Source organism: Molothrus aeneus, chromosome 12 (assembly GCF_037042795.1).
Source record: "Molothrus aeneus isolate 106 chromosome 12, BPBGC_Maene_1.0, whole genome shotgun sequence".
Taxonomy (NCBI): Eukaryota; Metazoa; Chordata; class Aves; order Passeriformes; family Icteridae; genus Molothrus; species Molothrus aeneus.
This window is the reverse complement of record NC_089657.1, coordinates 15397452-15422319: the sequence shown is the minus strand read 5'-3', so window position 1 is coordinate 15422319 and position 24868 is coordinate 15397452. Positions and strand designations below refer to the sequence as shown.

General features: G+C 40.3%; 1 protein-coding gene across 1 annotated transcript in view; it reads left to right on the top strand.

Annotated features, from left to right (window-relative positions):
• STIMATE (STIM activating enhancer) overlaps positions 1-24868 on the top strand; it is a 34595-nt gene that overhangs the window by 2416 nt on the left and 7311 nt on the right. Inside the window, exons 2-4 of the mRNA XM_066558119.1 lie at positions 14853-14901; positions 16673-16768; positions 18859-18980. Of these exons, the coding sequence (XP_066414216.1) occupies positions 14853-14901; positions 16673-16768; positions 18859-18980 (267 nt within the window). The remainder of the gene's footprint in view (positions 1-14852; positions 14902-16672; positions 16769-18858; positions 18981-24868) is intronic.

The window sequence follows — 24868 nt, the reverse complement described above, 5'->3', positions numbered from 1 at the left end:
TGGTACTGAGCCCTCTGTAGTAAAAGAAATTAAAGTAATGGCACCAGAGATACATTGCACAATTGCTCTTTATGCACAGAAACTGTCTTTCTTTGAAAAATATTTGATTTGACGTGTAAAGAATAAGAAATTTTGGTAAGTGGCTTAATCAAAGGCTGACCCAGATGTGCCCTTTTCTAGACAAATTTTACCATGCTTGCATTCAGTGGAAAAAAGAAAATATTTTTAAATGTAAGCTGTAAGAGAAGAAGGACCTTTTCTGTGCCTCACTGCTGGATGTTCATCTACAAAGAACTGAAAGGCTGTTCTGAAAGCAAAATTATTTAAGATCTGACACTCCAGTGTGCCACCTTTTTGTTCATGCCCCTGTTCAGTTGCTGTAAAGCTGTGCTGTCAGCTGACCTGCCAATGATATCATTCAAACTTCATATTTGAAGGGCTAAAATGTGTTAAGTATCAGGTTTTTACTTTGTGGAAATGTGGTGGCTCTCTGCCAGGGAGAGTGTGGCAGCTGCCCTGCTGTGTCTGTCTTCTGAAACTGGTAGGGAAGGCTTTTACCCCAGCACATTACAGCCTACCTTGTGTGTTCCCACTGCTGAGTGGGCACAACCAACAGGTGACAGCAATGGTGAATTTATCACTTTCAGCTGACAAAATGTTCATTTGGCATTAATTCCTAGGTTTCCTTTACCTTGTAGCCTTTGACTCCCTGTTCTGACACACAGGGAATGAGGATCAGTTTCACCCACTCACCCCACCTTACCTTTTAAATGAATGACTTCCTTCTAGGTTTTTCCAGATTCAAATATAACCTGTCACAACCCCTAACCTTTTTCTTGTGGAAGGTGCTTTAGCTAGTGATCATCTATCTCGAGTTTATATGGGAGCTTCCCCATCTCCCTTTAAAAGAGTTGAAGTTTGCATGTGGTTTTTATTGTTTTAAGTTAAGGCCACACGAATTCACTCCTTAGTGTCTCTGATTCCAGGTTGTACCCTGCTGTTCTTGATGTGAAGCATGTGCAGGGAGGTCCTTTTCTGATGTCTGAACCAGTAGTGAATTTACTCAATACTATCAGAGCCCACCTGTTGTGTTTAATTAGTATGAATTACTTTTATGGCTCAGCTGTGAGGCTAAAGATGTGTGAAACAGTTTCACCAAGATGCTACAGAGGTTCCAGCACAGGAAAAGCTGAACTGAAGTTGAGTGTGACAACTTCTCTTGAGTCTCTTCTGACCACAGGCTCTCACTCCCTATCCAAGGGAACTAACTGGTGAAAAACCACCTCATTTTGGCAATTCTGCTTGGACTGGCAGCCCTCTTGGACTCTGGTCACTGACTCTCAAACCTGTTAGCCTGATGGTTTTTAGTGTATTGCTTGGTTTTGTTCTTGTTCCTCCTGCCTTGCATATGGATTTGTTTTTCACCCTGGTTTGTTTGAGCCAAGCCGCTTCATAACAGGAAGTCTTAATGAGTTTCCCTTGATGGAAGAAATGCATGTTTATGCTACAGGTCACTAAGCCAAAGGTAATATTTTTCCAAAGTTTGCTGCTGTCATATTTGTACCTTATTTCACAGGATCTTGATTTAAAATGATAGCTTTGCTCCTGAGGTGTTTGAGGTTGTTTGGTGCAATATTTGTGTTTATTTCCTGATGCCACAAAGCAGGTTTTAAATACTTTAGGATAATACCATGTGTTCTGTCTGTAATTACAAGCACCTTCTGAGCATTGTGTAGTTGGGCTTTCGTTGGGAGTGCATGATAAGAGAGGGATGTTAGCACAGTGTTCTCATACATGTATGACGTTAGATGGAGGGTTAAATAACTCCATTTTTATTACCCAAACCTGGGAAAGGCATGGGGGAAAGGCCACTGCCCATCCCCTTACCCTGTCTGACAAACTGTTTAAAGTAGTTTACTTACTAAGCTTGTTTGCCAGAAGATAGGTACCTTATCAGAGTATGGCAGTGTTTGTTTTGGGCTACTTAGGAATGGCTGAGAAATCAGATGTGAGTTGTATGATGAATTATTGAAATAGAGGAGTCAATTGGTGCTCTGTAGGTAGAAGGTTTGTGTCTGTCTGTGAGGAAAATACAAATATGCTGTAAAGGAGACCAGAGTGTGGGAGTCTGTTCCCTTTTTGTGGCCTTGTTATAGTTTGTGTCTGTACTCAGGCTGAGGAGGGTTTACAAAAGTGGAATGACTGGATACAGGTGCAGTGAATAACCCAGTAGGTGGGTTTGCTGTTGAGTCACAGATGAAACAAAAAGAAACCATTCCAATAAAAGATACTATATATTGTAAGGTGCTCTCTTTGCTTACAGGACCTTAAAGGAAATACCTTAAAAACTACATCCTTAATGCCAGTGAACTTTACAGCAAGGTTTTCCCACTTAAAAAGCTGTCCAAGGAGAAGGAATGCTTTCTCACATAATAAGCTATCTTAGCAGGTAATTCAGTAGAATTTGAAATGCCTTAGCAAAAATGTGCTTTTCAGAGGAATTATTTCATATTTACATGAAGGTAAAGGAGTAATTTTATGGGAATAATGTTCTGGCGAGAAGGAATTAAAGGTAATTCCAGTTGCCTTTAAGAAAAAAAGCATAAAATAAGCTAATGGATACAAAAGGTCTAAACCATATGATTTAGTTGTTTTCTATAGCAATTTTCTTTCTGCTTGAGCAGGCTTAGAAAATATGAAAATTTGATAGCCTGTAACATCAGCAGTGGAATACAGACCTCTGAGTAACAGCAACTAGCTTATTATGCGTGGCATTTCCTGAGATGCTGGGCAGAGGCCTGCTAGCTTTATTAATAAAAGCATTTCTTCAAAAGATTATATATTATTCTGACTTGCTAATACTGCATCCTTGAATGTATTTGCTCTGAGTGATGCCGTTAATGTTCACATGAATTCCTGAGGACCTCTCAGCAGGGTCCTTTTTGTGTCCAATATTAAAACTTGTCTCAAAAGTGTCAAATCACAAATGGGAGCTTTCCTAGTTGTGAAAATACAAGCAGCATTGTGCTTGCACACTGCAGGCACGGTGCAAAATGCACTTTATTCATTCTCCTGGAGCTCTCACAAGTGCAGGCTCCTTGTGGCTTCTCGGGGCCTTTCGGGTCGCTGTGAACCCGAGATTGTTACAAGTCCCTTTTCCCAGCCCAAGCGCTTGAAGAATGAGTCAGAGCTCCTCAGTTCTTGGTCAAAGGCTGTTTATTGTTTCTTATCTGTAAAAAATTTTTCTTCTGCCCTGCCGAGGTTCATCCAGCAGGACAGTTCCAGGCACTCTGCCTGCCCCCGGGGCAGGGTTATGTCTTTATACTAAAAACTACATATACTATTCACAGTAACTTCCCAATGCCTATCACCTCTACTAGACAGTGAGCTTCTACTCTAAACCAATCTGTAAGTGCCAACATCACAGCAGAAGATGGAGGCCAAGAAGAAGAAGGAGAAAGCCTGGACATGCCCAGTTCCCTCCATCTTGCCTCCTGAACCCCCATACCAAAAACCCTAAAATCTACTTTTCCACCCCATGATAACTTCACTATCATTCTACCTAAACTGTTGTGGCTTGCTGATCTTCGTCTAAGGTTGGTAATTTGCTCCATGGGTCATAATCAAACCCACAGGTGTTTTGGGCTCTGTGCTACGGTTTCTGAGCCCCCTGGCAGGAGTTCTGGCCGTCCTGGACAGTCAGAGGGATGTTCTGGGTTCCCACAGTGGCTTGCCTGGTGAATGCAGAGCTGGCATTGCAATGTGTGCTTGGAAAGAGTTGAAGGAGCACTCTGGGGTACCGCAGCAGTGGGGATGGATGCCTCTGCAGGTAAAGGAGCACTGGCAAGATGTGCTGTTGAACTGTGCTAAAAGGCGACGTTCGGGAGAGCGTTTTTCGGAAGCCGGAAGTGCCCAAAGCTCCCCGGGGAGCATCGGGACTGGCGGGTGGCGGGGTCGGGGCAGGACCCTGGACAGCGCCGGGTTCGGGGCCCAGCCGGGGCCGCTGCCCCTGAGCCGCCGTGCGCGGGGCTCGGCCCGGGCAGGGCTGAGGCTGCTCCTCCCGCCTGGCTGCGGGCCAGGCAGGAAACAGCACGGCGTGGTGGCTGTAGAAATAAATGTGTGTTACTCTCTTCCTCCTTCGGGCCCGTGCCGCCGCAATTAGTGACGATCGGTATCGCGGGGCTGTTGGTGTGTAGGTTAAGTGTCTGCTTGTAGCTGCAGGACTTGGAGAAGCCTTGTGAGGTCACTTTGGTCAGGGCCAAGGAAATTGTGCCTTACAATGATCCAGTGTTTCCCTGTCCCCAGATGGTGAGGTATCACTTGCAGCCATGTAGCATTGCTGCTGCTTGTTTGCTTTAAATAAATCATCAGCCCTTCCAGTGCCTCTGTACATCCCGAGCTGAGTTTGAGACAAATAGGAGAGATGCACTACGAGCTGGAGCAGAAAGAAGAAATCCAACCCTGGCTGAATTAGCAAAGTAAATTACTTTCTTTTGCCATGCTAATATTGTATTACTATTTAACAGGAAAAATCTATGTGGAATAAGTTCTGTCCATTGTGAACTCTCCGGAAAAAGGCACATCTTGCTGACAAATTTCATGCTGTGCAAAAGCATGTAATAGTAGGTTTGGAAAATGATCCTTTTTAAGTGAAGGAAATACCTGCTTTTTTATTAAAACGGCTTTCAAGATGTCCAATTCTTAGTTGCCATAGATTGTAATAGCACTTTATTGGTCCTCATGCCCTGATCATGTCAGGTTATTAATATTTTAGTGTCACTAACTATCCTTGGAACACCATGCCAGTAAAAGTTAAGACAAGGAAAATAAGGCACCAATTTAGACAAATAATCTGCAATCTCTAAGTCTCTTTTCATTAGGTCTGATGCCCTACTTTGTCCTGCTGACTCAGAAAGTGTTACATTTTCTTATTACTCAGCTGATTGCTGGCTGTAGTTGTAGGCCCCATAATAAGATTGTTCTAAGTATAATTACACATGTCATTCACGTTATGAAATGTTTAGGAAAAAGGATAAGTTATGTTGACATTTGTAAACTGTTAAAATGATAAATTATCCAGGAACTCTGAAGCTGTGTTTAATTAGGATGAACTTCTGGACTGTTAGCTAGACTGGTGTTTAACTCTAAAGTGCATAGTGAATGTCTCCTGACTGGTGTTTTATAATTAAATCTGTAAGGAGCTGATTTGCACAGACACACAGGCTGCAGTTTTGCATTCTGTGGTGATATTAATTTCATGGTTAATGAAGTTTGCATTCTTAAAGTGGTATTTAACAAGGTCTTATCTGTGTGGATTTTGTTGATGAAGTGAAAAATCAGGTCTGCTTCCTCATGCCTGCTGGTAGGAAATGCTTTGCACTCTCAAAGATTTCTTGATCTCAGCAAAATTTATTCCCTGTGAAACTCAGTTTGTTAAATCTCTGGCAGACTGAACACAAGCTCAGGGCTTGCATGAGTCTGCCTTTGCAGGCAGTGTGGTTTTAGGGTTTACTCAGGGATAATTAAACCTATTCACAGTGATGGTCATGATACTGAAGACCTGTTTTTCTGCCACTTACCCTGAATCACACATTTTATATCTATTTGTTGTCATAACCTCATACATATGTTGTCATATGTAAGGAAGGTTGAGAATGAAAATGAGCTAAAATGAATTTACAGTTCAAATTCCTCAGAGCTCAGTGTTCAAGGTTCAGATTCATAGTTCCAGGTGTGAGTTACTTTACAGACATGCAGAGCTACAGCAGGGGAAAGTCGTGTCAAGGAAGTTACTAAAGTTACTTCATTTTTTTCTGGGTTTTATGGTGTTTTTTCCTCTAAATGTTGCACTTTTTAAAAATAATAAGCAAATATTGTTTTTTAATTTGATATGTTATGGTTTTGGTCATTTTGTCTTCTGTCACATTTTTGGCTACCCCAGGTTCTAAGGCCAAGCATTCCTCCTCCTCTCTTGGTGATTGATGTATGTGGGCTTGCCTGAGAGAAAAGGAGAACGGTGCCACAGTTCCTTATTTTCTCTGGTGGTGGGGCAGTACCAAGCTCAGGGGCAGCTGCTCTGGGAGCTGCAGGGTGCTCAGGAGGTGAAGATTTGTGACAAGGAGTTTGTTTGGGTGCTGCTTCTTTTGGAGAGGTTTCTCCATTGCTCCACTGAGCCTGTGAAAGGGATGAACCCATGGAAGTAAATACAAATAAGGTTCACCACAGCAATCTTGGACAGTCTAGGCAGTCCCTTTGAGAAAGTTCTTTACTTACAGAAGCAACCTTTGCTTGCTTTTTCTTGTTTCACTGTGATAATTTTTTTTTCTGTTTCTCAAAAATGCAGAATTTTTCCATGGAGCAAAAATTACTTTTAAATTACAAGCAGCTATTCACAACTACCAGCATATATCCTCTGTCTCTCATAATTTCTGAAGATACTATGCTCTAAAATTTTAATGCCATTTTAGAATAATTGCCTTTACTTCCTTCCTGGTACTTGAGAAGCTGCTATTCAGTATCTTCCAGCACATCCTCCTTGCTTTGAAGCAGGTGGTGTGACCAACAGCCTACATTATTTTATATACATAGGATTTAAATGCTTTCTTTGGAAGGTAATTGTAATAGTAGAAGACAAAATAGTCTAAGGAGCTTTAAAATTATGGGGGGGGAAGTCCTACCCTCCTCCATCTAATCTTAAAACCTTGAGTTACTTATGGCAATATATTTTCAGTGCTGGCATTAGGTTTTGATGTAGTTAAGAAGTAAGAAGCCTTTTGCAGGTGGAAATCGTTACATGATTTCAGCCTGATTTCATAAATTTCATTTATGAAGTGTATACCTAGTTGTTAGATACATTACATCAAAGAAGTCTCCATAATTGGCCTCTGACTCTCCTTTCATGGTATTTGATCATGTGTAAAGAGAATATATGAAAGCAGGTTGTGTATCTTTTGTTCTTTTTAGAACAGTTGGTGTTGTATGAAATGTCTGTCTTGCAAATCAATGCTCTGGTAGTTCCAGCCTAGAAAGACTGAATCTGGTAAGGAAAGCTCTTTGGAATTTAAATGGCCTCTGAACATACAGTTTACATCTACCTTTGGCCTCCTTAATTTAACATATTTGCTGTGTTATCATTTTTTACAAAGTTTTTACAGTTTTCCTTTTACATCTTTTTTGTATCTGAACTTACATTTCAGGTTTGCTTTCTGCTTTTAAAACTGTTACAGTTTCTGCCTTGCTGAATATTTTAATGAATGGTGATTGAGTTTGGAGCTGTGCTGTGGCAGTTCTGCCCGTTCCCAAGAGCTGATTTAAAACAAGCAGCTTGAATGACTTTAAGTTCATTGATACCTGTTGTCATACTAATAATGTTCAGAAAGCTTCATGTATTATTGAGTGATCTTGTGAATGCTGTATGTGAAAATGGTGTTGTGAATCGTAAATTGCTGCTTAGTGCACATTAATATGGATTGATTCTATTTGTCTTGTGCTAAATAATTCATGTTTCCCAAATGGTTCTGATTTCTAACACAGAAAAAAATCCACTTGAACACAGCAGACTGTATTTTTCAGTCTTCACTGGGTGCTTGCATAGCATGGCAGGAATGGCACAGCTGTTTTTCTAGCAACCTTGCTTTTTCACTTGGCAGTTGTTTAATGATACCTGCTTCAGAATATAAAAGTGTTTGCAGGAGGGATCTGTATCAACTTTCCAATGCCAATCTCACAGGCATTTTCACAAGAAGCTTAGATTTGCTTTGCTTTAACTATCTCATACCTGTTGAAGAAACAGAATAGCAAATGCATCTCTCTGAATGTGCTGGGAAACTGATTTATTATAACTTTCAAACAGAGCACACCTTGACCCAGCAGTGCTGTGTATGCTAAATGCAAAGATAACAAATGCCTGTCTCTTAAGACTGAATCGTGGCTTTTAACTTTATTATTTGGATAAATATTTCCTAAGCTACTTGTGCTGTTTACCTTAGAGTTCTTAAAGCAGTTACTTGCATCCCTTTCTTTTTAGTATTGCCATGGCTTTTGGGAGCTGAGGGCTGGATGCTTCTGTTTACAGGGTGTGTTGTAGATGCATTTTATGACTTCTAAAGTGCCTCCCTCTCTGGGGAGACAGCAAATAGGTTAGTAATCAAAAGTGTGAAGTTGTGTGCAATTCTCCCTCTGCTAAGTTAGTTTAGTTGTTTTAAAAGTAAGCTTTACCTTTAAGAAAAAGGAAAAAAGCCCCATGACAATGGCTATTGATGTGGTGTGTCTGGGCTGCTGCCTCTGCCAAGATGTATTTGTTTCCTTTATTGACAGCCAAGTTAATGCATCTGTCAGGGCCACAGTCATGTGCTACCAGGATGCACGAGATCAGTCTTGCTGAAATTGTCTTAGGCTGAGTTGTATGCAGGTAATATGATTTATTTGTGTCTCCCACAGCCAATCTATACAAGATAAGGATTTAGGAAAAATTTTTGGAGCCTAAAGTGCATACATGTTAGGGGAAAAAAACCTCACCAGCCTCATGTAATGCATTTGGCTGCCTTTCCTGAAGCAGCAGAATCATCTGATTTATTCCAAAGCTCAGACTGCAGTATTTAGAGTTCTTTTCCTGATAATGATTTGTCCTCTCCTCCCCTGCACTGTGAAGGGGAGTTTTACTTTGTGATTGCCATTCCCTGCAGAATGACTATAAAGTTTTAGCTCTCACTAAACCTTTGAAGGGAGAAAATTTACAGGTAGGTTTTTAGCTGGCTGTGGAAGCAGGTAGGAAGTAAATGCTTTTACACAGGTAACTTTCAGTTACTGTATTTCACCAGCATTTATCTAGCAAGCACTTCTGCCCATTTGATAAATAATGTGAAATCCAGTGCGGGCACCTTGTTTTCAGTCATCTCATGTCATCTGTGTTGAGACAAAGGAGCCCAGGTCATGAGATAGCTGGGCTTGATGGATGCTTGGCACTGATGTCTCTAACTTTGCAGTAAAACAGAGCCCCTTGTTCTCTGCTCTGACAGAAGTTCCAGTCAGGCTCACAAAGGTTTTGCTGCCTTATCACAACATTATTGTCACTGCTGGCAGTGGAACAGAGACTGAGATAAGATCTGTGGTTTGCAGGTACCTGGTGGCTGTCCAGGCACTGCATCTTTAGTGTGACAGTGTCCCTGAATAACCGACTGGCTGGGTCATTAAACTTTATTGTGTCCAGCTTTCTATAAAGTTTCTCCCTGGGTGACCTTCTTTAATGGACCAGTTCTTAATTACACTACAGAATCATTAAGGCCAAGGGCACAGTGGGATTAAGAAAGGGGTTGGGTTCTTGCATGGCTAATGTTTTCTCTCTTGCAGAAGTTTGAAAAATCCTTTTTGCTGGGCAGCAGAGCTGGGGGCTCATGCACTTTGTAGGATGTCAGTCTAATACTGATTAGAACAAAATTTTCCCCTGAGTGAGCTATTCCATAACTTTTTTCATCATGAAGAAACCATGGTTCCTGGTGTGTTTCTCTAATGCAGCAATATCACTGGAAATCAGTTCTAATCCAATATAATTTCTGCTTTAGTACCGTGGGTGTCTCATGTGTGGAGAAGTCTGTGTCCTTAAGCCAAAATATTATGTAGAATTCTGGGGCTCTTATGCAGGGAAATGAGCAGCAGGCTTAGGGTGTCCTGCATTTGAGCATGTAGCTGATGGGACATAGGAGTGGAAGGAAGAATTTGCAGTAGGGCAAAAACTGAATTGCCAAGAGCATAGTGCATTTTGGGGCTGGAGAAATGACACTGGTTCTTTTGGTGCTTATTGCAATCACATTTATTGCCTCTTTTAAAACAAATACAGAGAAAATTCCTTTTTTTTTTTTTAACTGAGTATGGGGAGATGCTGAGCTCATAGGAGTCACAAAAGCTTTTGGCAATTGAGTGATATATGGTTTACACACCTATATATCTTTTGTAAATCATCATTGTAGCCTATTCTCATTGGACATGTTGTTTCTTGCACAGTTAATTCTAAAAAGAAAAATTCTATTTTGGGGAAATCTTTTATGTAATCTCATGTAATTATTTATTCTCACTATGCTGCTACCAAGAAAATAATGGGAAAGGAACAAAGTGAAATAGCAAGACAAGCCTCTTAAAGGCTTTGCTTTAATAGTAAAGGGAGGTAAGTGCTAATTAATTAAAAAAATCACAAATAACATGAAATTCATTGGTAGTTGTCATTCCACAGTGAATTTTCAGGACTTACTAGTGTGCATATGCTTGTTCAGAACAGACATGGTTCCACTGTTGTGGGAGAAGTGTTGATACTAACAAGTAGAACAGCGTTTTTCAAAGTCTTCCCAAATCGAGTTTTAAAAAATAAAAATCTGGCCTGTGTATGTAGTTGACTTTAAAAGTTTTTTACAAGGTTAGAAAGTGTAGGTTCGGATTTGTGAGGCATATGGTCTGATAACCAAATGTTCTGGAAATAATGCCATTCTTGGAGAGTGGTCATCTGAAAATCTGCATCAGATTCCAAGCTTGGGTGCTACTGCTTGGTGTAACTTCAGTGTTATTCCACACACAGTGAGCAAACACTTGTACAGGAAACTTGCAGTCCTTGTCAGGAATGTGGAATCCTGTGAAGCAATACCAAAGTAGCCTGCAGATCCCAGCAGTCTTGCACTGTGAGGGCTGTGTTGGAGGATCTGTCTGGTTGCAAACCTGTTACTTGGGAAGCTCACACTGCAGCAGATTTCTCAGTGTGAGATTCTGTCCCTCCACACATGTGTGTGTGTGATTTTCAGTTAGCCATACTTTAGTCCTTTGATAATTGGTTCAAATCTTGGAACTTTTCAAGTGTCAGATCACAGAAAAATGTGTTCTAGACTTAAATACCAATTTTTTTTGGAAGGGACTCCAAATGTCACCTGCTCCCACCTCCTGCTCAGGGCAGGGCTGGCCCAGCCCCCCTGCTTGGAGCATTGTCCAGGGTAATTTTCGAGCTCTGTCAGACTGCAGTCGCTGCATGTTCTTGGGACAACTTGTGGCAGAATCTAATTGGCCTCGCTGGAAATTTTTTTACTTCTTTCACCCTGGAATTTCCCTGGCTCCAACTTGTGGCTGTTTCCTGTGAGAAGGGTCCAGTCCTGCCCCAGCTGAAAGTGCCCATGCATGTGAGGAAATGTGAATGTGGTGTGCAAATGTGATCCTCACCAACCTTTCCTCCTTTTCTCTTTGGCCAGCTCAGCTGTTGCTCTGCTGAGGTCTGATGGCAGAAATGTGTAGGAGATTTATGAAATGTATCAGTCACATGCTTTGGCTGTGACCCATCTTTGAAAAAGTTTTGAGAAGCACTGGAAACACAGGTGACATTCCCAGCTCTCTCCTCAGAAGAGCAGTGTTGTCACAGTGCAGCTGCAGAGGACATTGAACATGTTGGTTTTTTTATTTTTTTTTTCTTCAAATTAATGAGCTAGAGAAATCTTTGATCTTTACTGGGGTCATAAAGATTCTTAATGAGACCTGCCAGAACCTGCATCTAAGAAATGCAGTAGTGCATGATACATAGAAACATTTCAAAGGTGTGAGATGAGCCAGGTTTGTGCTGCTACAAGAGCAACCATCCAGAAACTAAGAGTTCTTGAATCGTATTGAAGTTACTTCACATCAGCAAAATAGTTCCTGTGGGACTTCTTGAGAAGATGAAGGAGAGAAAGAAGGGCTGGATTTCAAGCGTTGCTTTGCGTATTGACAACCTGGAGAGGTTTTATTTCATTTCTTGTCTCTGTTCTGGCTGTTATTTTTCCCTATGAGTCTTCTGAAATTCTGATTGCCAAACTCCCACATTAAAGTAAGTGTTAGAAACCCTTCCACAGTACTCTGGCATTAATTATTCCTAGAATTTCAATGAAGTGGGAAGACAATTCAATGAACTTGAATTTTGCATTAGTAATACTGTGTCTTATATGCTTATCTATTATCTGTCCATCTGGCAACTCACATGCTTGTTGGCAGAAGTGCTTTTATTTCCTTTCCTGAAAAATTCTGGCACTGAATGTGTAAACAAGCAGCCCTTCTTTCTTCCTTTATAATTCAGCATGAGCTTGTGCCCGTTATTAGTTAATGAATACGAACTGTGCAGGATGGCTGCCGGTGCGAGCGCGGCTCCGAGCTGAGCAGATGGAGCAGCGGCGCGTCCTCGCCGGCAGAGCCGGCAGATTGAGATCCATCTGTCAGCTGACACACACAGCCAGCCCCAGCCTGTGCTCAGACTGCCAGGAGGGGCTGGCGCTGGGAGCAGCAATCCTGACTGCTTTTGGCCGAGCACAAGGGGCCAAATCACTTTCCCCTCCCCACTTTGATAGGTGCTGAAAGTGCAGGAAAGATTCTGTAAAAAGTGTGTGCTGGCTTTTGGTTCTAAAATTAATGTATTACTGGCGAGCCTGCTGAGGACCCTGAGCTTGCCAGTGTGGTTCTCTGCAGCCTGTGGGGTTTTTGCTCAGTTTAGTTACTGGGAAGACTCAAATTCTGCATCGGGGTATGTTGAGATGTACCTGGCACAGGTACATATTCATCAGGTTGCACCTCCTCAAAATTTTACTCATTTTATTTGGGGGCATACATTTTTGTGGTATGATCAACCAGTCAGCATTCCAAAAACACAGCTGCAGAGGCTTTCCAAGCATGCTCTCCTGTTTAATGTGAACTCAAATGAAATGTGTTTCTAGAACTGGCCAGAGAAACACAGACCTTATCCAGGCTGTTTCTCAGTACAGATAAAATCTGAAATGCTGTTAGTGGAATTGCTTTTGAATATCCTCTTCCAAAATTATTTTTTGTGAATTTTTAAAAGAAATTAATGGATCCAGGGGCAATGTACAACTTCATAGCAATAATAGAATTCAGGGGTGGAATTCACCCCTGCCCAAAGCATGCACACCATAGCAGTTTATTGCCATTTTGTCTACAGAAAAGCATCTTGCACTAACTCCACAGTAAGTTGAAACTTCTGTTTCTTGCATTTGTTTTGTGATGCTTTGTGGCTTCCTGTTGTTACACAAAAGTGCCACTAATTAAAGTACTCCATAGTGTGACTAGGGAGGACTTGTCATAAATAACAAACTGGTTAACTTGGCTGAGTGTTGCTCATTTTTAACAGAAGTTTTGTATTTATGTCATGCTGTTCACAGGGAAAACTGCTGGCAAATGTTGCTATTACAACTTTATCTTTAGTGTAAATGTACAGTCTTTTTGTCTTGTCACTTTTTAGCTTCTCGTGGGGGTGAAACACTTTCTGCTGTCAGAAGCACTGACAGTGAGGTGACAGGTTGGCAGCTTGGTGTTCCCTGAAAGTGCTGCCCCTCCACTTTGGAGGTGATTTATTTCATTGTTTTATGAGGACAGTTGACTTTGGGGGAAATTGCTTTACTTGTGAAAAAGTTATGATTGGTTCAGAAACCAGAATGTGGTTTAAAGGCTTGTAAGCTGGGCAAGCATGATGTACACAGAGCATCCTATGTTAAACTGAAATTCATTACTCATACCTGGAGAAGCAGGTTAAAATCCCTGTTGATATTTTGCCTGACTATACCTGCTATGGTTTGTGCCTCTTGAACCAGAATATCTGCAGTTTGAAGGGGTGGAGGAGAATCGAGGATTTTTTTTTAATAAGAGGTCATTTCTGAAATAAGAGCCCAAATAATTGTTTTTCAAGAACTTACGTTGAAGGAACTGGTGAGTGGTACTGAAATTTGGGGAGAAGGAAGTACAGCCCATTCTTAGTGGAAAGGTTTCACATCACCTTGTTGTGTTTGTGTTCTTTGGGATGTGTAGGAATTTAATATCTTGCAGCTGTTAGAAAGAATAAATCTGTGTTAGGATATGAGGCCAGATCTGACAGAGGTGAGGCTGTCCCAGCTCTGACCCGTGGCAGGGCTGAGTGTGTATTCCCAGCAGGAAAAAGGTTCTCTGGCCCAGGAGTTGGTAATGGAATTTCCTAAAAAGACAGGACAAACTTCAGACCAGACAGAGTGAATATAAGGACAGGCCACTGTTTGCACATCAGCAACTGCTTTTGTGCCCTTGGCCCTCTGTTTTCCCACTCTTGTTCTTCAGGGGTCCTTCCAGATGGACCTGGGATGGGGTGGAAGTACATGGAAGGAGCTGGGCAGGGTATGAGAGGAGCTTTCTGTCAGATGCCTGAGCAGTTTCTATAATAAACTGCAATAGACAAACTTACCTACTTGCTTGCCGTTGTGTATAGTTGTCATTATTTTAATACTGATTTCTCTTGTTTGTTTCCAGTACGGTAAAATTGTCTGCCTTTCTGTGAAGGGATTATCAGGCTAAAAAACAATCTGTCCTTCTTTCCTTCTGTAATTCAGTTTGCCAACAAAATAGAGGCACGTTGTCAGAGAATGTATTTGTCCTACTGCTGATTCATTTGATTTCATTCTGATATTATGGACTGCCCCAAGTTATGAGAATACTTTCCAATTTGGGTTTGGGTCTCTAGTGAGAGAAAGAAACAGCTCTTTCTAATACCTGCTTTATTGTTGGAAATTCAATTTTCTGGATGGGCAGTCATAAAAGCTCAGGCCAATGGAATGGTGGTCAGATGTGGATTATTGTTTCCTGTGAGGGACATTGGCAGTCAGAGAATGGGGCTCTAGGAACTGAGAGGTGACAGAAGTGAGTTTCTCTGAAAATGGATCCTTGGAGTTTGATCTGAAGTGCGGTAGTGAAAGATCCATTTCATCGAACGCTGAAACATTTCTGCAAGTCTATTTGCTTTCACTTTCTATATTTTTGTTGCTTTGGAAGCTGATTGTCAATCTGCTGATTGTCTTCAATTATATTTTTTTTCTCCCTAGTAAAACGCTTCAGAGAACCAAAGCATGAAAGACGTCCCTGGAGGATATGGTAAGTTTCTGCATGCTTTATTCTTAACTTGTTTTCTTCTTGCATGTAGTAGAAATTGAAGGGATGATGTTAGTGTATGATGATTAAAATAAAGGAAAGTGATGACAAGATATTGATAACTGTCAGTGAGGAACCAAAAAAGTTACCAAAATACTCGAGCCAGGTTACCTCCTGTGTGTTTCCTGGGTAGTCATTTCTTACTGAACACTTCCAGAATCTGTAGAGATGTGCATTTAGACATAAAGCTTCAATTTGTGCTTCTTCCTAAAGATGGAAATTTAGAGTAGCCCTAAGATGCATCTGAACATCTACAGACTTGTATAAGCTCAGAGGAAGGTCTCAGCTGGGCTCAAATAAAATTCCATGTTTTCTTGGTACCCTGCTATGTATAAAATAGAGAATAGGATGATAAAAAATACAAGTACATCAACTATAAAAAATGCAATTTATAAAAAGTGTGTTTGTGTTTATTACACTTTAAAAGTTCCTGGATTGAAGCAATGCCAATGTAAGCTGTACCAATTTTGAGACTGGTGTGTAAGTGTTAGGCTGCCATTCCACTTGTTCAAGACTTCAGTGGTTTAAATTCCACTCATACAAAGCTGCTTCTCAAAACTAACACTGACCTTTATTTTATTGAAAAAAGAAGTATAAAATCTTTGTGTACTACAGTCTACCTCAGCCTGAAATTCTGACAAGTGCACTGATAGCCCTTAATTTTTAAGCAAAGGATCTTGTTCTGGGACTCAAGTATTGTTATTTATAGCAGAGTGTACTGATTAGATATGGAACTCACTGGCTTCCTGCCTCTTCTCCAACACTCAGCTCTCTGTGTCATGCAGTGAATGAAGAGATTGAAGTTCAAGACAGTTATCAGGGAGGGTAGATGAATTCAGGCATAAAATGTCATTTGGATCTGTTGGGGTGTTTAGATCTTTTTAGACATACAAACAACAGGCAAATTGGTTGTTTTTTGAATAATGCAAGCACACTCTTGCCTGCAGAATACTTATTATGATTCTTATGTTTTACATTTAATGAAACATCCACTGAAAATTGGATGTAAGGGCTGGAGTCATTACTGAATCACTGTCTAAGGGGGGGTTTATATTTTCCCCTTGAGTAACAAACTCTTTTTTCTCTGACTTTATCATCTGCTTTGGAGATAATATTGTCAAGGTTGGAACTCTTTTGCAGTGTGTTCTAAGCTCTGCACTGTAGATAAAATTCAGTGAAACCACTTCATGCTTCCAGGTGAAAAATATGCTGGCTTTTAAATGAAATGCTGTAGATAAAGGACTCATTAGTCACCATTAAGTTGTTCGCCTACAAGCACATGATGAGGATTTTATTTTTGTCTGTGCCAGAAGCTTGCTAAAAATGCATAAACATAAAAGGTCCAAAATACCTATCAGGGCAGTATCCACTCATTGTTTCCAGGAGGTTATTAAAGACTTAGCCAGAGTTAGTCAGGATTAGCTCTTGGATCATGCATAGGATACCAAGAGGATATCCATAGACTTTGTGTTTACAGTGGTAGGTTTCGAGTTAATATGATTTGGGTTATTGTTAGAAAAACCAGGGGCAGAATTTAAAATGAAACATTGTTTAGAAAGAACTAAATACTATGATACTTTTGTCATTCTGGTGTTCTCATTTGGAGAAAATAATTTAGTAATAGAGATGGAGTTTTAATTAACATAAATTTGCAATGTCTGGCTGTGTTATAAACAGTTTTATGTGTCTTAAAAACTGTTTTTATTTTACATAGGTTTTTAGATACTTCCAAGCAAGCCATAGGGATGTTGTTCATCCACTTCGCAAATGTCTATTTATCAGACCTGACAGAAGAAGACCCCTGTTCACTGTGAGTGTTTAATTTTGGAATGACTGGCCTTTATGGAACTTCAGGGCCTGAGTTGGTGTATGTGAATAGTAAGGCAAGATAAAGCTGAGAAGAGAGTTTTCATGGTAAAAATCAGTCACTTTAAAAAACCTGTGGTTTAAAGTTAGTTAATCAAAGATCAGCATTCTTCTCTTTAAGTTCATGGCTGGCAGGCGTCTGGACTGTGTGTTGCTATTTTAAACCTAAAGGGCAAAGCCTTGCTACTTGTCCCTCTCCAGTGAATGAATGGGGACTTGAGATGCACATTGCAGTTCAGGTTTGTTTACTGAAGGTGCTGGCACCAAAGGAAATGAATATCCAGTGGTGTTCACTGTAGTAAAGCAAGGCTGTAATACAAAGTGAGGTTGTTTTCAGGGTCATTTAGCAAAAATCATTTGTGTTTGTATTTGTTTCTAAAACCTACATTGGCTGCTGCAGTATTATTTTCATTTTGTTAAAAATGGGAAATCTTGCTTGGTAGCCAGGCAGTTAGTACAGAAATTAATTCTGCAATGTCACGCTTGGAGCAGTGTGACTAAATAGATAAGCATTTCTCTGTAGTGTATTAAACCTGAAGATTTCATGACTGAGACCCCGACAGGCTCTTTACAGGAGCTCCTGAAGCAAATGGGAATTGTTTGGGTTTGTTCTTGATAAGGCTCATGCTCAAAGTAGCTTACACATTGCTGGTAGTGAAAGCTGTGAAATTACTTTTAAAAGCCCAGTAATTTGCCTTTTAGAACCAATCCAGTTCCTTTCGATGGCATCTGCTCACTTGTTGTTCTTGGGTAAACAAAGGAGACACAGCTCAAGGAACATGCTTGTGTTGCTGCACAAGCCAGTTTTTATTCCTTATTCCTCCTTGGTTCCTTCTGTGCTCCTACATGGTAGAAATGTGCAAGAACACTGCTTTTCTCTTCCCACCACAAAGCATTCTGTTAGGCAAAATGCATTTATTTTAGCACATGAACCGTAAAATTTGAGTTATGACAGTTTCAACAATACCAGGCATCATTGTAGGATTTTCCTTGCTTATAGCTTTAAGAATTTCCTGAAAGGTTTGAAAACTGGCAGGTTCAAATTACTTTCATTCAATTTTTATAACTCAAAAGTATATATTCAAATGAGGTAACAAAAGCATGTCAGAAATTGTCAGTGTTTAAAGCTAAGGCACGATAGTATATTACAGTATTTTAAATTAAAAATAACTTTGTTTATTAAAAATAACACAAAACATTTTGTTAGGCAAAATAAAGGGTTTGCTGACATGTGCATTCTCTCCTGCATCTATGTATTTTTATTTTCAAATCCCACTTTTAATCTAAGTGTAACATGACACAAAACAAGTAAGAGAATGAGATTATTCAGTGCTCTGAGGATAACTGAAATTACAGTGTGAAGCTGGATAATTTGTCAGACAAGGGTGCAGGTTCTTGATAGCAGAAAAAAATATCACACAGCATTAACCAAAATCTATCTTAGGAAAAATATCCCTAAGTTTGAAGGTGGGTCCAGACTTGCCTGGCAGCAGCACAGCAGGTCCTGTGGGCAGGTTGAGGGCACATCCCGGGGTGAGCCCGGCGTGCGGGAGAATCTCGGTGTCCTGGGGCATCCCTGGGGGCCGGGAGCCCTCTCTGGCTGTGGAAAAGGTGCTGGCACCTCTGATTTCCCTGCTGCTGCTGCCTTCCTGCTGCGGGCTTACAGCAGCCTCTTGTGGCCTCAGCAGGACTCGTGCAGAATCAGCATTGCCGCCGTTCCTCTGCAGACATTCAGCCTTGATTTTAGTGTTTGACTAATGCAGCGTTAATTAAAACTCAGATTTGGTGAACAGGTATTCGAAAATAACTATGTTTAGAAAGTTTGGGGATCTTTAAGGACAGGAAAAAATATTGAGACTGCTAAAATTATTTAAATTGTAGGCACTCAGTGTAATTACAGAAGTGGGTACATGATTGTTCTCAATACTCTGGCTTCTCAACATACTTACAGCTCTTTTATCAGTCATGGTGTTAAGATACCCCTGTAGAAAATGGACCCTGACTCCTTGGGTTTTTGTCTGGTTTTCCTTTCAGGTACCTTATCAACTTCCTGCTGGATGCCACCTTAGGAATGCTGCTGATCTACATCGGGATCCGTGCCGTCAGCAGCATCGTGGAGTGGCAGCAGTGGGAGTCCCTTCGCTTTGGGGAGTATGGTAAATGTCCTGCTCTGGCACTGAAGTGATTCTCAGGCTAGAATCCCAGAGTATTTTAGCAAGTGGTTAACTCATCCTAAAATCGTTGTACAGTCATTTTAGTATTTCACTTGTCATGAGGGTTAAGTTCTATATCTCAGTATTCACCTTGTGTCTTAGAAAGCTCAACAAGTCTCTGAGCATTCACTGAGTTTGGAATGACTGCTTGAATACTTGAATATTTATTTTTTTAAGGATTGATACAACAAATTATGATATTGGCTAATCTCATGGAAAAAATACCAGCATGATAAATTTACTCTGAAACACTTCTAAAAAATGATTGTTGGAAGATCATTTCCTAGTAAAGCTTTCACTGAACCATGTGCTACTGTCTGAAGATACAGACCAAGAGTTCTGCCAGCCCTCTTTAAGCAGCCACATCCCTTCAGAAAAGGGAATGGCAAGATGCTCTGTGCTGCTCAAGTAATGATCACTGGAGCTTGTGCATGTAGGGCCTGTATCACTGCTGAAAAACATGTGAGGGACAGACTGTGAAATCACTTCCAGGTGAAGTTGCAGAGTTTATCTTTTGTTACCCAGAAGTCCACTGATGTGCAGAAGTTGTGGATTTGCAGCTGCAGTTGAGTATTGCACATTCTTAACATCAGCATTTAATTTTGTTCAGTCTGTTATTTTCAGATTGCTGAAAATGAAATTTTTGTGTACATGCTAGAAATCATATTTGCAGCTCCTTGAGACAGGAATGGGAGGAGATGTTGCCTTATAAGAGAGCTGTGGCTCTTCATCAGAGAGACAAACAACAACCCCAGTGGTTTGAGGGGGGAAGAAGTTGAAGAAAGTTAAAAATGTTTGCCTAACAAATTAGGAGCTTTCACAGCAGTTTTATAATTATTATTGGTAGGATTTTGGTTTTGTAGATTTCTTTGGTTTTAATGATCCTAAGCAGCTGACAGAGCTAAGAATAAGTAAAGGCCTTGTGAAATTGGAGCACTCTAAAAGCTTGAGAAGTTTGCAATCAAATAGCATTAATTGCTATTTGCTTTAATGTCAGAGGTTTAGATATGATAACAAGCAACTTAGAAATAACTGCCTATGCCATCAGGGCATGTTAGATTTATAGAGATTTAATGTGTATCTTTTATGGCCACTTAAGCTGTTTAAATCAGCACTGCCGCAACACTGCTTGTCTACTTTTATCCCACGAGCCACAGTCCAGTATTTCCACTATTTTCCTTGGACTTGTGCATATCTGACTCTTCAGGGAATTGACCAAGAGAGCTAAACCATCAAAACTTCACTTGATGTAAGAGAAGTAAATAGTTCCTCCAGATTAGTCCCAGGCTCGTGTCTCTAAGGGATTAGGTAAGCACCAATGTCCAGGGAAGGCAAAGGGGCAAGGAAGGAGGTGAGACCTCTTGCCCAGAGCCCCCTTTTCTGATTGCTGGTTTGGCTTGAAGCCCTTTGAAGATGTTTGAGCAGCTTTCAGCCTATATAAGACTTGAGTTTCCTCTTAGAGGGAAAAAAAAAAGTGTATCTATTACAGTTATAGGTAGGTGTTTGTAATCATGTCAGATATTAGATTTTATTTCTCCCTAATAACATTTTGAATTTTTTTGTGTGTAATCTGTTGTCCTTTCCCATTTTAATGTTCTTTCAACAGTAAGCAATCTGTGGGTGGGGAGATGTGGGGAGTATATTCACTCCCCTGAAATTTCTCTATTTCTTACTGACTTTCAAATGAACCCAGGTCTATTTTAGTTATGAGGCATTTCTGACTGCAGTAATTAAGCTCTTAAAATCAACAGATGAACTTGTGTAGTGCTTTGGAGATGGTCTGTGGCTGCTCCAGTATTGTCACTTTGAATTAGAGATCTGAAACACTTGAACCTGTTTATTGAGTATTCTCCTCTGTGTGTGTGTGTGTGTAAGTGATGTATGAAATTACATAAACCCTCTTTTGTTAGTTGTTCTCACTAGTATCAGATCATTTAATTAGTCACTAACTTTCTTTTCTGCATCTTTATTAATGTGCTGTCCTGCCCTTAGTGTGTTGGGTTTTTAATCAAGCTATTGTCAGGACTGTTTTAAAGCATATTGCAAATCTGCATTTCCATTAATCATGTGCGAGAGGCTTCTGGTATAAAGAGAATTAGAGAGCAGATGGAAAGTTGTTTTGGCTAAAACTAAGTAAGTGCAGTAAGGTTAGCCCTCTGTAAGAAATCCCATCTAAAAGGACAAGTTGCATTGGATCATTTGCTGTCATCTTCTCTTAAGTGTCTCTGGTGTTCCTGAAGTGAAAACCCTCCTATCACCAGTTTATTTAATATTTTTCAGTTTGACCCAAAGAACACTGTTATTTTTCATAAGATTTTTTAAAATAAAGTAGGGTGAAAGAGGAGACAAAAATGCAGTTCTGTGGAGTGGCAAGTGTGTTTAGAACTTGGGATTTTAAAGTTAAATATGGAATGTGCAGCACAGAATCACAGAGTGGTTTGGTTTGGAAGAGAACTCAAAGCCCATCTTGTTCCACCCCCTGCCATAGACAGGGGCACTTTCCTCTATCCCAGGTGGCCCCAAGCCCCATCCAGCCTGGCCTTGGGCACTGCCAGGGATCCAGGGGCAGCCCCAGCTGCTCTGGGCACCCTGTGCCAGGTCCTGCCCACCCTCCCGGGGAACAATTCCTTCCCAGTATCCCATCTGACCCTTGTCCTCCCTTGCAGCCATTCCCCCTTGTCCTCTTGCTCCATAGCCTTTTCCACAGTCCAGCTCTCCTGGAGCCCCCTCAGGTACTGAAATGCTGCAATAAGGTCACCCTGGAGCCTTCTCCACACATCTCCTCTCTTCTCCACCCCATGGTTCACTGAAGAGTATCAGAGTCTTGGAGCATTTTATCTGGAGTAGTAGAGTCAAGTCCTCAGCTTGGAGATCAGTGTGATTTCAGTTTGTTTGTAAATGTGGGAAAACAAACAGGAGCCCTCCTTCCACCCCCAGGCAGGTCTCTTCTTGTGACTGAGTGATGTTTGTGTTCCTAGAGCCTAAATAATCATTTGTCTCAAGTTAGTTCTCACTGTGAGCTCATTTCCCTTCTTAGCTCTATTACTTGATCCCTGGTGATTCATTACTTGAAGTTGTCACAAAAATAGCAGTGTCCTGCTGGTTTTAAAAGCCTTTTCTTTATATGGAGGATAGTTTTTAAGCATAAATGCCTCAAGGAAGGAATGGTTACCAAAATATCAGCATTTATAAATGGTGGCTGTTTGTACAGCAAAACAGCACTGCAGTCTGATTTATGAACAAAGGGCCATGATGCTCCCTCAAGGGCTTTTTTAAATCAGAATTTTTAATTTTATTGGATTTGTCTTCATATCTATGGTTTTATATTCTCAGATTCATTACTTCAGCAGTTGGATTTTAATAGAAGTGCAGAATCAGTTAATATATTTGAGTGTGTAAAGAGGAGAAAAGCAGTCATGATCTGTACTGAAAAGAATGTTCCCTGCATTTTCCTTCCCTTCTTGTCTTGAGCTACTTTAGCTGCTGCAAGTAGAAGACAGGTGATAAATCCCTCCTGGTGATTATAAACTCCACTGGCAACTGAATTGTGCTGTGGCCTCTTTCCTTGGCTTTGCCTCTCCATGGCAGAGCTCAGAAATTGTATTTGATGCATCTTTTTCCTCCAGCTCTTCATTTGCCCCTTGCAGAGCAATTTACTTATAGCCATGTGGGGTAGCTAGCTCTGCCTTCAAAACTATTTAAAATTTATTTTGGCGTATTTCTGTGAGTTGGCATTTTCTCAAGAAAAAAATTTCAGGATCTGAAGAACAGAAGGAAGTTACAGGGTAGAGGAATAGCAGGTATTGGGTTCAAGAACTGTTTCTAAACATACTTCTACAAAGCACCTGATGGCAGTGGCAGATACAGGTATGGACTACTTCAGCATTGCCCAGCATTTTCCAAAAATGCTGCTACAGTTGTCACTGCAGAGGATTCAAAACATTTCAGTTTCATTCTTTATTTGCTTTTCTTGCACTAGCAAGATTTCCAGTAATTTGCTGGATTATTTTATATGTGACAAGTATAAAATCAGAATTCAAGAGGTGACTGTAAGAGACTTCAGAAATTAAATTAGAGCTTTATGGCTTCAACATTAACATTAAAGTTCTAATTTGGGTTTGTGTACAGAACCTCTGAATGTACAAATGTCTGAAGGTGCTCTTTGGAGCACCTTCTGGATGTGGTGATGTTATTAATTTGAATTTCATGGCTTATAAAACCATAGAAAAAATTGGTTAGAAAGGAACTCCATATAATCCAACCTCTTGCTCAAAGCAGGATTAACTTCAAAGCTGAAGTGGGTTGTTCAGGGCATGGTCCAGTCAGCTTTAATTTCTCCATGGTTTAGGATTTAAGAACCTCTTTATCTAAACAACCTACTCCAGTAGATTTAACCACTCTCACTGTGAAAGCTTTTTTTCCTTCATATCAGAATTGTATCTTCACCCACCCAGTCTGTATCTTCCCACCTTTCTTCTAGGATACTGCTGGGGCACTGTCAAAAAACTTGCTAAATTCAAAGTAGGCAGCATCCCTGTTGTCCCCCACTTGTAATTATAGCTGAGAGATAATTTTGTAGGTGCAGTAGGGCACACAAAAATCCTCAAGTAGAATTTTAATATATACAACTTCTAATTTCAGTCATGTCCCAAAATAAAACCCCAAAGAAACCAGCATCACTCCCCACAGAAACATTGTGGAACAAAGCATTCATTGGTGAGAGTACACAGCACTTTTAATATGGAGTTTCACAGTTTTTGCCTGTACAAAATCTCCTGAGAGTTGCAAAAGATGCAAAATTGTTTTCACTGTCTTTGCTGTTAGGAATGAAATAAATATTGGAAAAGAGATTAGAATAAGCTGTTCATTTCAATAGTAGGGCTATAGCAAAAGCTAGATTATTTTTTTAATATTTGCTAATTAGTGAGAAAAACTAGAGAATGCTAATAAAAATGGGGAGTATAGAAATTAATTGCTAAAATGTAATTCTCAAACTTAATTCAGGCCTTGTATCTTCAGAAGAATCACAGTTGCTTGACTCTGACTTACTGATGTTTTCCCTTTAAAATTCTAACTCTCTGGGTTTTTACAAGAGAAGCTGCAACTGCAATATTTAATTGTAAAACTTGAGCATTTTAATTGCTTTCCTCTCAGACTGTTGAGTGTTGATCAGAAACTCATCCTGTAAAACTTGCTTAGGAAGTATTTGTTGTTTTGGACTCCAGTCTGATTTATCAGTTTCTCTGTGTAGCATTTCAGCAGTAAACCCTCAGTCTCAGAGTATTACCAAGTATTAATACTGAAAGCCTTTCAGGAGTGTTCCAGAAAAGGAAGCAGCAACTGTCCATTATGCATTACAAACACATTAAGGCATCTGATTTTCCATTGCACATTATTCATCCCCAGGCTAAGAGTTTGGAGCTGCCTTTGAAGAGATTGCAGAGGCTGCTGCAAAGACTAAAAATCTGTCACCCCTCTCCAGAGCTTGCTTTTGTTTTCTGGTGAAGTGCAGCTTCAAACTCACCTGCAAAGCTTGTTAGGCTTACCAATCCTCTTTTTTTTTCCCCTTTTTTGTCTTCTTTTTCTTTCTCTGCCTTCTTTCAAAGAGTCTAATTGTGTGCTTAAGTTTTCCTGTTCAAATATTTGTGGTATTCTTTCTGTCCTGGCAGATAACTTCATGCACTCAGGTTTTCACTCTGTTGAATGCACCTGCTGCACCCTTTCACATTGGAGCTACAATATGATCCTAATTTTTTATTCAGCTTAATTTTTTATAGCAGCTCTTGCACCTTCAGTTGGTTACTTATGGTAACTCACTTTGTAGAGATGAA